Source organism: Dama dama, chromosome 19 (genome assembly GCF_033118175.1).
Source record: "Dama dama isolate Ldn47 chromosome 19, ASM3311817v1, whole genome shotgun sequence".
Classification (NCBI taxonomy): domain Eukaryota; kingdom Metazoa; phylum Chordata; class Mammalia; order Artiodactyla; family Cervidae; genus Dama; species Dama dama.
Window position 1 is genome coordinate 62,252,198 of NC_083699.1, and position 12,239 is coordinate 62,264,436.

Consider the following 12,239-nt stretch of genomic DNA (forward strand, 5'->3'; position numbering starts at 1 on the left):
AGCAACCTGAGTGTGAATCGATAGCTGAACAGATGAAGAACATGTGGTACATATATACAATGGAATATTACTCAGCCATAAAAAAGAATTAAATAATGCCATTTGCTGCAACGTGGGTGGATCTAGAGATGGTCATGCTAAAGGAAGTCAGACAGAGACAGATATGGGTGTCAACTTATATGTGGAATCTTAAAAAATGACAGAAATGAACTTATTTACAAAACAGAAACAGACTCACAGACACAGAAAACAAACTATGGTTACCAAGGGGAGGAGGAAGGGATAACTTTGGGCTTGAAATTAATATATATACACTACTGTACGCAGGATAAACCACGGCTAATTTACCATATAGCACAGGGAGCCATACTCAATGTCTTGCAGTGACCTATAATGAGAAAGGATCTGAAAAAGAATATATATATATATATATATATATATATATATATATATATATAACTGAATCACTGCCATACACCTGAAACTGACAACACTGCAAATCAACTATACTTCAATTTTTAAAAGTTTTTTAATAAATAAAAAAAAATGAGCACAGAGTTGGGGCAGGAGCTCCTGGTTTCCATTGCAGTCATGTGTATGTTTGGGGGAAGGAACAAGCCCAGCCTGTGCCCACCTCGTTTCTGACGGTCTCTCTTCTGTCTCACGGGACCCCCCAGGGCACGGCAGGCGGAGCAGGGCATCGAGAGCCGCCTGGCCCCGTCCTGTCTCCATGGGCGGCTCACTGCGCTGAGCCTCACTGCTCCGCACCGCGGGGCCCTGGCAAGCAGGCTGGCCCAGAGCAGACAGTACGTGAGCAACAGGCGCGCTGCAGCAGGCGTCCCTCCACCAGAGGTGCCAGCGTGAGGGCGCCAGCAGCTAGGACAGCAGCTCTCTATCTGATCCAGTCGTCGGAGCTCCTGGGGGCTCAGGGCTTCAACACTAGAATTTGGAGGGGACACAATGAAGTCTATCAGTTCAGCTCAGTTCAGTTCAGTCACTCAGTCGGGTCTGACTCTTTGTGACCCCCTTGGACTGCAGCATGCCAGGCCTCCCTGTCCATCACCATCTCCCGGAGTCCACCCAAACTCATGTTCATCGAGTCGGTGATGCCATCCAACCATCTCATCCTGTCATCCCCTTCTCCTCCTGCCCTCAATCTTTCCCAGTATCAGGGTCTTTTCCAATGAGTCAGCTCTTCGCATCAGGTAGCCAAAGTATTGGAGTCTCAGCTTCAACATCAGTCGTTCCAATGAACACCCAGGACTGATTTCCTTTAGGATGGACTGGTTGGATCTCCTTGTAGTCCAAAGGACTCTCAAGGGTCTTCTCCAACACCACAGTTCAAAAGCATCAATTCTTCGGCACTAAGCTTTCTTTATAATCCAACTCTCACATCCATACATGGCCACTGTAAAAACCATAGCCTTGACTAGAGGGACCTTTGTTGGCAAAGTAATCAGTAATTAAGTCCATAACAGTCCCCAAAGCAGAAGCCTGAAATTCATCAAGCCCTCCTTTTTGCTCACCTCCAGCTGTGAAGGTCTGCCATTGTAACTCTGAACTTTATCTCCACACCATCTAAGCTCCTTAGAAAAACACAATAAAATCTTTAGGTTTTAAATCCATGGCTGATTCATATCAATGTATGACAAAACCCACTGGAAAAAAAAAAAAAAAATAAGCCATGCCTGCCTAGAGTTGAACTTCCATCCCGTAACTTTTACAATCCACTTCTGAACGACGGTCAGCTATCTGTAACTGCATCTCCTGAAATCAACATCCCTTCCTTGCAGTTTATCAAACACTACTCATCCTTCAGAGGTGCTTCCGTGTTCATTTCCCCGTGAGGGTCTCCTTGTCTCCGCTCTGCTTCCTGCTGGCCCAACCCCATCTTTTTGCCTCATCTGGAGGACTTGACCATTTTTGCCACTCTACCGTCACTGAACATACTATATTGCAATGCTGGATCTGTGTGCTTCATGAGATCTTGTGCTCTTTGGAGGAAAAAAAAAGACAAAAACATGCCAACTTGAAAAATCTACACCCTGGAGTTTGTATGAGTATAAATCCTAGTTCTTCCACTTTTTACTATGCATACCTTGTCAGGTTACTTAAATCACTGGTAAATAGAAATAAGAACAATTCCTATTTCCTAGAGTTATAATGAGAAGCAAAGGAGGCAGTGTGGCATTATGAAGCAGAGGCTCAATGGCAGCGAGCCATTTTCATACAACCTGTGGAATACAGCGGTGACTGCAGCTCCTTTCTATTGAATGCCTGCTGTGATTTGCCATGTGGTGCAGATATTATCTCTTATAAACCTAAAGTCACTGTAGATATCTATATGACTGCCCCTTTTATAGGTGTAGAAACTTAGTCTCTGAGAGGGTAAGCAGCTCATTTAAGGCCTAACAGCCAACACACCTGGAAGCAGGATTTGTGCTGAGGTTTAGATGAGCACACCATATCCACCTTGACATCTTCAATCATTCAATACCAAGGGCAGAATGGGGGCTCATAAATATCTGTGGAATTGCTTAGCTCATTATTAATCCACTTCTAAATTACATTAAAATATTTTTTACTGATAGGGTAAGAGGTAAATAGGATCTCATATTAAAGCAATTCAGAAATGCTAGGAACACATATAGAAGTTATTGGTTGACACACTACTTTTAGAATCGAAATGAAGTACGTGTCAAAAATGGAAGGTATTTTAAAAGATGGTTAAAATCACCAGATTTCTATTGAAGTCTCTCTCTCTCTCTCTCTCTCTCTCTGAGGAAAAGGAATGTTTGTACTGAGCTCTTTCAAACCCCAAATTAACAAGTATATTTTATCCCTTTGATCCATTGCCATTTCCAAAAGGGGGATTTCTCCCTGATCATACAGACACTAGGAGCACAGGGCAAAGGTGATGACCTAAATCATATAAAACCAGTAGTGATGATCTTCATGATCAAAACAAGTCAGGTTGATTAAACTGCCCTCTTTGAAGCAAAAAATGAAAGTGAAAGTGAAAGTCGCTCAGTCGTGTCTGACTCTTTGCGACCCCATGGACTATATGGTCCATGGAATTCTCCAGGCCAGAATATTGGAGCCTTTTCCTTCTCTAGGGGATCTTCCCAACCCAGGGATCGAACCCAGGTCTCCTGCATTGCAGGTGGACTCTTTGCCAGCTGAGCCACCAGGGAAGCCCAAAAAGCCATATATTTATTTCTAAAGACAATTTTGTGTGCCTACACATGCATGTGAGTATACATAATATATACACATATATTTAATGTTATTCAAACAATCCTTATGGTGGTATAGTAAGAAATGTACTTGGTCGTATCCGTGTTCTAGACATACAACCCTACAACCCTAGGAATCCCAGGAGGGCTGAGTCTCTTCTATACTAATGGTGTTCAGTTCCACAGGGGAGCTCATGACCGGGAAGACCAGGGAGATTAGAAAGCTGGGCCTTGTCCCCACCCCTGACCTTCTGAGGGGAGAGGAGCTAAGCAATGAGTTGATCACCAATGGACGATGATGTAAGCAACCTTGCTTGCGTAATGATGTTTCCATGAAAATTATTACACAACAGAGCAGGAGACCCAGGGGACACATCCAGGTGCTGGGAGGGAGGGTGGCCCCAGGGAGCACGTGGCAGCCCCAGGTTCTTTGCTATACCTGCCCCAGCACCTCTTTCATTTGGCTGTTCCCAAGTTATAGCCTTCCCCATAACAGACGTGTTTCTCTGAATTCTGGGAGCAGTTTTAGCAAATTATCAAATCTGACAAGAAAGGGGAGGGCTGTGAAATTCCAAACATTGCAGTCAAGTTGGACAGAAACATGTGGGGCCTGGGCACCGTACCTGTGACCGGCATCTGTGTCAGGGTGGGGGCCCTTACACTTGTGGGCTCTGATGTTCATTCCAAGTACCAGACCCACTGACCTGCCTCCTGAGAAACCGGTATGCAGGTCAAGAAGCAACAGTTAGAACCAGACATGGAACAACAGACTGGATCAAAAGTGGGAAAGGAGTGCGTCAAGGCTGTATATTGTCACCCTGCTTATTTAACTTATATGTAGAGTACATCATGAGAAACGCTGGGCTGGAGGAAGCACAAGCTGGAGTCAAGACTGCCAGGAGAAATATCAATAACCTCAGATATGCAGATGACACTTTCTTAGGGAAGAAAGTGAAGAGGAACTAAAGAGCCTCTTGATGAAGGCAACAGAAAAGAGTGAAAAATCTGGCTTGGAACTCAACATTCAAAAAACTAACATCATGGCATCCAGTCTAATCACTTCATGGCAAATAGATGGGAAACAATGGAAACAGTGACAAACTTTATTTTGGGGGCTCCAAAATCACTGCAGATGGTGACTGCAGTTATGAAATTAAAAGGCACTTTCTCCTTGGAAGAAAAACTATGACCAACCTAGACAGCATATTAAAAAGCAGAGACATTACTTTGTCAACAAAGGTCCATCTAGTCAAGGCTATGGTTTTTCCATTAGTCATGTATGGATATGACGGTTGGACTATAAAGAAAGCTGAGTGCTGAAGAATTGGTGTTTTTGAACTGTGGTGTTGGAGAAGACTCTTGAGAGTCCCTTGGACTGCAAGGAGATCCAACCAGTCTATCCTAAGGCAGATCAGTCCTGGGTGTTCATTGGAAGGACTGATGTTGAAGCTGAAACTCCAATATTTTTGCCACCTGATGCGAAGAACTGACTCACTGGAGAAGACCCTGATGCTGGGAAAGATTGGGGGCAGGAGGAGAAGGGGATGACAGAGGATGAGATGGATGGCATCACCGACTCGATGGAAATGAGTTTAAGTAAACTCCGGGAGTTGGTGATGGGCAGGGAGGCCTGGCATGCATCCATGGGGTCGCAAAGAGTCAGACACGACTGAGTGAGTGAACAGCAAAAATAGTGTCAGAACTGAATTAAATTTTAGGACACCCCGCGGAGTCCAGAGAGCTGCAGAACTGGTGGTTCATTTCAGTTTAGTTCAGTCACTCATTCATGTCCGACTCTTTGCGGCCCCATGAACTGCAGCACACCGGGCCTCCTTGTCCATCACCAATTCCCGGAGTCCACCCAAACCCATGTCCATCAAGTTGGTGATGCCATCCAACCATCTCATCCTCTGTCGTCCTCTTCTCCTCCCACCTTCAATCTTTCCCAGCATCAGGGTCTTTTCCAATGAGTCAGCTTTTCGCATCAGGTGGCCAAAGTACTGGAGTTTCAGCTTCAACATCAGCATGGGAAAAAAACCTATGGTTGGTATTAGAGGTGTTCTAAGTAAATGCACTTCACACTTACCTTCTGTCTTCCTATAATAGCAAAGAAAATTGTGAAAACAGAAACAAAAATCGTGTGCACCTGTTTACACACTTTCCTCTCCTTAGACAGGTATTACACTTGCTCTGATTCAAGTAACTTTACTGATATGAATGCTTGCTTGTCCTGTATGTAAAATATCCCACAATATTTAGTTATGCAAATACACAGGAAAATAGTCATGCATTTGCAAACATTCCAAATGATAGATGTTGGGAGGTGGGGGCACCAAATAGCTCTCAATCTGTGTTGTCATTCAATGGACATACTATATATAAAACACCCACATACATGTTTAAAAAGACATAGTTGTTAAAATGTCAAACAGCTGATTCTTATAAAGAACTCTGTAGGAAATGCCTACAATGACAATTGCTTTTTCTCTGGTCACCAACATATCTAACTCTACTTCTGTTTAAACAAAATAATATGGGCAATTTTTCCAGTGTTAATTTTTGTCTGCTTGCATAAATGCAGGGAATTTTCTCATAAACTATAAGCAGAAGCTATAAGGTAAGCATTATAAAGTCTTAGAATCCTTTAAAGATCATTGAAAAGCTTGTCTATGTCAACACAAATTATTATTGCCAGATACAGATACACATCTGCAATGTTCCACTCTAACAAGCACTAAATTGAGTTCTGGATTTTGTACCTAAAATGAAATCTTGCACTTTTAAGTTCTGAGCTGCTGTACATTAGATTAAACTGAGAGCTATATTTTTAATTGTCTCATTTTAACTTCACTTATCGCTATCAGTTTATATTTTCCCCTGATAGAACCAGGTGGTATGAATCTGTGTACTCTGATACACATTTTCCCATCCTCATCCTCCTGGAATCAGAATACAAATTTCTGGTTCCTGTCAAGTGAATCTTTGCTACAAACAGGAGAATGCAAATTCACGTGACTGTGATTTTGGGAAAAGCACCAGATACTGACTGCTAAGAGTTATGAATATTTATCAGTTGCTGTTATTAAAAACACTCTTTTTTTCCTACTGGAGTTTCTGAGTAAACAATTTCAAAATGTTATTCCATCTGTCAATGTTTTCTGAAAACAACACAAACCTTCTTTTTTATCTTCTGGAGTAATCTTCACTTTCGTGTCTGTTATATCTTTGAATGAGGCCAGAAAAAGGACCACATCTCCTTTCTCATTCTTTATGGGGACAATATCCAACAGGCACCAAAATGGAGACCCTGCAACAGTAAAAGAAAAACACATCAACCACTGCCTCCTGCTTTTGTATAAAAATCACATCATTCGTGGTGTAGTTTATAAAGTCCTTACTGCCTTCTTCTAGCCCACGATTCTCCCTGCAAATCTTAAAAATGTCAGTTTTCAGATTCCATACATGTCTAGCCCATATAGATATCTCTTCATTTTCATATGAAGGGCTTTCTCTGAAAATAAAGTGGCATTTTCAAGAAAACCACTGGTCTGTGCTGAGACCTTTCTGCTTATGATATTCAAGCTGTATTTCTTCTTTGAATGTATTGATGCTGAAGCATCCCAACTGATAAAACTTTGCCCCTTCCCACCTCCAGCACACACGGGTTCCTAAATAAAGATCTTTGTTTGGTATGAGCTTCCTAGAGGCTTATTTAGTCAGTTTAAAAATCAATGCTTGTGCATCAGCATAGCTAAAAGAAAAAACGATGGAAAATCCCAAGTTTTGGGGAGGATATTTTGTCACTTGAACTCTCCTACATTGCTGATGGGTTGCAAATTAGTACATATATTTTAAAAACTGTTTGGCAGTATCAAGATATATTTTCATAACACAACATTATTCAGCAATGTGAACGAATGATAATATAATAATTGGCAGTAGACTAACATATTGTTGAATAAAAACAGCCAGACATGGAGGAGTAGAATCCATTTAAACTAAGTATGAAAACAAGCAAAACAAATCTATGATGTTACAGGTCAAGTTAGTGCTTACTTTTGGGAGATTGGGAGGGAGCACAGGTCAGGAAATTCTGGGATGCTGGTCCATCTTTCGTGACCTTTATGTTGATTACATAGGCGTATTCAGGTTTTGAAACTCATCAGACTCTACAGTCATGTATTTTTCAGTATGTATATTTCAAGAAAATATTCTTAATTAAAGTGATACTTAATACCCCAATAAAGAACAAAATAATGCTATCTGCAGCAACATGGATCGACCTAGAGTTGATCATATCATACTGAGTGAAGTAAGCCAGACAGAGACAAATATCTTTCATATCGCTTATATGTGGGAACTAAAAAAAAAAAAGATCCCAATGAACATCTTATTTATGGTTACCAATGAGGGTAGGGAGGAGGAGGGATAAACTGGGAGACTGGGGCTGACATGTACACACTGCTGCTGCTAAGTCGCTTCAGTCGTGTCCGACCCCTTGCGACCCCATACACAGCAGCCCACCAGGCTCCTCTGTCCCTGGGATTCTCCAGGCAAGAACACTGGGGTGGGTTTTCATGACCTCCTCCAGGGGGCCTTCCGGACCCAGGGATCAAATCCGAGTCCCTTACAACTCCTGCGTAGACAGGCGGGTTCTTTAGCACTAGAGCCACCTGGGAAGCCCCTTCATTAACATGGGTCGCTCTAAACACAAGTTTTGTAATGAGGTGGCATCAACTAGGCTGCTGCCAACACTCCCACTGTGCACACAAGTGCATCAGAAACAGTGTGAATGACATACACGCCTACTTTTTCCTTCCTTCCTTCCCTCCACACTCTCTTCCTCTTTTCTGCCTTCAGCATCCCTCCTATTTAACCACACCAACTTCCTTACAAATATGGCTTTGGGCATCTTCATGTTAGAAAGCAAAGCATAAGTCATTTGCTCCTTCTTCCAGAAAAAGAGAACCAATGCCAAAACCTACCAATCAGGTTCAAAGCAACACCCTTCTCACTTAATTTGCTCACTTCTCTTTCCCTTCCCTGCTGTCTTCAATCTCTCCACCCTGACTCTCTGACAAAATCTTCAACCAGAGCAATTCCCCGGGGTCTGCTCCTTCCCTTCTTACCCACAGGTACAATGATGATCACGTAATGTTTTTCCGTCATCAGCCACCCAGACTTGGTACAATAAATCTCTCTTAGGGTTAAGAAGCGAGGAAGAAAATCCCTAGGCCTCCACTCCAAAGATGGGAAGGGTTCTTAAAAGCAGGGTTAGAGGGCAGACATCCTGTCAGTGTTAACTCCCTCTGTATATAGCAATAGTAATTACCATGTGGGTTGGTGAGCGCTAAAACAGATGAGGCTCTGCCAAGATTTAAGTTAATAACACCTTTAATTTCCACAGATAAATACAATTCATGGGGAGAAAACAGGGTTTATACCCTACATGGTAAACTGTATTTTCGGAATTGCATAAATAGTTACATAGGGTTGAAACCTGGTGGAAGGTCCCACGTCTCCATTTTTGGTACTTTCTTTTACTTCACTGGGAAACGAGGGTGCAAGAGAATTTGACTTGGTCACATTTATAATTGAAAGAAGGTATATACTTTCCACATACCCCCCAAAAGATTATATTTGGCAATAAGTGTAGACTTAAGGTTTCTAGTATGAGTTCATGGTTCAATAACGTAATACAAGGAGGCAGGAGCATAAAGAAAGTTGAGCTGAGAGTTGTTCCTTCTCTCTAGTAGCTGCGTTGCCACGACAGAACACGCGTTCATTTCCAATGTGATACAGCAGCAGAAAGTGGAACGGGGGCGCTTTGTTGTTTAGTTGCTAAGTCACATCTGACTCTTTTGCAACCCCATGGACCATAGCCGGCCAGGCTCCTCTGTCCATGGGATTCTCCAGGCAAGAATACTGGAGTGGGTTGCCATTTCCTTCTCCAGAGGATCTTCCTGACCCAGAGACCGAACCCAGGTCTCCTGCGTTGGCAGACGAGGTCTTTACCACTGAGCCACCTGGGAAGCCCAAGGAAGCACGTCCCTTATATCAAGCAGGATTTTGACTGGATTTTTAATGATAAATACGTGTGGCCTTTAGTCTTTGACATTAGGGCTACAATAATATAACATCTTGTGTGAACAGCGTCAGTATTGGGTGACGCAGCATTTTGAGGCGCTCCTCATATTTCACAGCAAACCCAGTGGGTCTCGTTCTCTATCACCACGGTCTCGGTGCGGCATACTCACGGGTGTGATAAAGGGTTGACAATATTTAGAAACCCATCCGGGGAATATAATACCGGGAGGGTGCTGCCAAAGGGCAGCAGGTGTGTCAACAAGGGCCTGCTACCTGTGGCTGAATGACGGGCCCCTAGGATTTGCAGCAGAAAATGGGGCAAGGGGTGAGCGTAGTGAGTGAGTCTCCTGTTTACCACGGTAGTTTCTGCCTAACCATCTCTCGCCCACTCTTCAAATGTCTTCTCCTGACCCTTAGTTTTTCTCCCCAGGCTGCTTAAAGAATCTGTGAAAATATAGGGTCATGATTAAAAACACCCAATGGCTTTTCACTGCTTGCTTGCTTAAAAAACATCAGCATAGCATGCCAGACACTTTATCAACAGGGAGGATCTATTTTCATTGAACGGGAAAGGAAAACAGGAATGGGATGGTGGGCTGGGGAGGTGATCTAAGAGAGGGATCAGATTCCAAAGGAAGAAGAAGGCCCAGGAAGACAGCCCCACAGCAGCGTCTCTAGGGCTTCCGGGCGTGTGTGCCCCTCTAAGTGACAGAAGCAAGGCTTCTTCGGTGACTTAGCAGGTAAAGCCTCCACCTTACCTGCAGGAAGCCATCCTTCACCTTATCTGCAGGAAACACCTCTCCCAAGGACCATCCATCTATAGTGCAGCCCATGTGTGTTTCAGATCTGTGCTCCGCTCCCACTGAATGTGCCTCGAGTGGACACCTCTCCTCCAAATGCCCCAGGATCCTAAAGCACTGAACTTAAGAACACGGGGCCCGGATACCTTGTGCAGCAGCAGAAGGCAGAGCGGGGTTGGCGGGACAAGAACCGAGTCAGCTGGAAATCTCGCTGAGCTGGACAGGGTCTAAGGACACCTTTTATTTCAACATTTAATGAAAAATTTAATGAAAAATGAGGATCTCAGAAAACAATGTGTTCTGAATTTGTGTTTTATATTTTTAAAGCCTGTTTCTTTGGGCTTCCCTTGTGGCTCAGATGGTAAAGAATCCAACTGCAATGTTGGAGACCTGGGTTTGATCCCTAGGTTGGGAAGATCCCCTGGAGGAGGGCATGGCAACCCACTCCAGTATTCTCTCATGGAGAAGCCCATGGACAGAGGAGCCTGGCGGGCTGCAGTCCACGGGGTCGCAAAGAGTCGGACATGACTGAGTGACTATGCACAGCACAGCACTTGTTTCTTTGGAGAAAAACAAAACCCCAAAAAACTAGGCAGACACACACAGACGACGCACAGCGGTGGATTGTGGGGGAAGAGTTTCTTCTTTTTTCTTCTCAGATCCTTGTTTTCAGCTTTGCTAGAATAAGCATAAAGGAATATATAGTGGACTTCTGGCAACTTTAGAGAAGTGCAATAAGAAATAAAGAGTTCAGGACTGGGTAACTAAAGCAATAATCACTTTGTGTATATTATCCATGATTCAGTTCTAACAGATATCCCATTTCAGACTTTGAGAAAAATTCTGTTTTGAGTTAGGGTAACTTAAGAAAGAGGGAAATAAAAATTAAAAAAAAAAAAAAGAAGAAGAAGGAAAGAGGGGTAGATACAAATCAACTGATGCTTGGCTGCATAGAATGTGCCAAGTTTTTCTTTCTTTTTTCTTTATCTTTCCATTTTGTTCCAAGTTCCATCTCTCCTTAAACAAAAGTACTTCTTTCCTCTCCCAGGAGTATGTATGGCCGTCCTCAAAAATTTCTAACAATTAAACACAAGAGGAGCCTGGGAACTTGAGATCCGAAAAATATCTCCACGATGTGCTTTAGTCAATAATTCCAACAGCCTAGCTCAATAAATCATTTAATGGAGTTTTGACCAGCAGAGCTATTTATTATTGCCTTAAGAAAACCTAACTGCTTCTGATAGAGGTAATTCTTACCTACAAATGAAAGAATTTTTCACATACAGGTAGCCACAAATGCATCTGGGAGAGGTTTAGGGGAGGAGCCATTATAGCTAGTTACAGTCCAATGAGAAATGGAAATAACGGGTTCCTGACAACGCGCTGTCTAGGGACAGCTGTCATTCTCTGACTTCTGTTATGGGCGTCCCTCATAGCTCGGTCGGTAAAGAGTCTGCCTGCAGTGCGGGAGACCTGGGTTCGATTTCTGGGTCAGGAAGATCCCCTGGAGAAGGAAATGGCAACCCACTCCAGGATTCTTGCCTGGAGCACTGCATGGACAGAGAGGCCTGGCAGACTACAGTCCATGGGGTTGCAAGAGTCGGACACGACTTAGTGACTAAACCAGCATGTGCTGGACACCGAGCCACAAGCTCTACATGAATCTGAGTAAACTTCTCATCCATCACCCTGACCGACTTCTCACAGACCGAACCATATTTTACAACTGTGGAAACTGCAAGGTGTGGCATTTTCTTCAGGGTCCCACGGCTACGCAGTGTCAAAGAGCAGGCTTTAAACACAAGTCTGAGTGTGATTTCTAATGTGGCCTTACTCTAATCTTCTGGGAATCATCGCAATCTCTGAACAACGCTTTAAAAGTTGAGCTTAATCTTTCTTTCTACCTGTGCTCTAAAACATAATGATACATATTCTTTTTTAAAATGTCATATTAGAAGAGATAAAAGTGAAATAAAACCTTTGGATAATCAACAAATTTCCCTCTCAACCCAAAAATAACAGGAGAAACTCTATTTGAAATAAAATTCAGCTACTTTAGTTCTAGATTGGAATACATCCTTTACTTAGGCACGTATGGCCCTAATTTTTAAATTTT

At 43.0% G+C, this 12,239-nt stretch overlaps 1 protein-coding gene across 1 annotated transcript in view; it reads right to left on the reverse strand.

The window, feature by feature from the left end:
- Positions 1-12,239, reverse strand: part of KCNH8 (potassium voltage-gated channel subfamily H member 8) — a 446,156-nt gene that overhangs the window by 242,675 nt on the left and 191,242 nt on the right. The window contains exon 3 of the mRNA XM_061167954.1: positions 6,412-6,543. Within this exon, the coding sequence (XP_061023937.1) occupies positions 6,412-6,543 (132 nt within the window). The remainder of the gene's footprint in view (positions 1-6,411; positions 6,544-12,239) is intronic.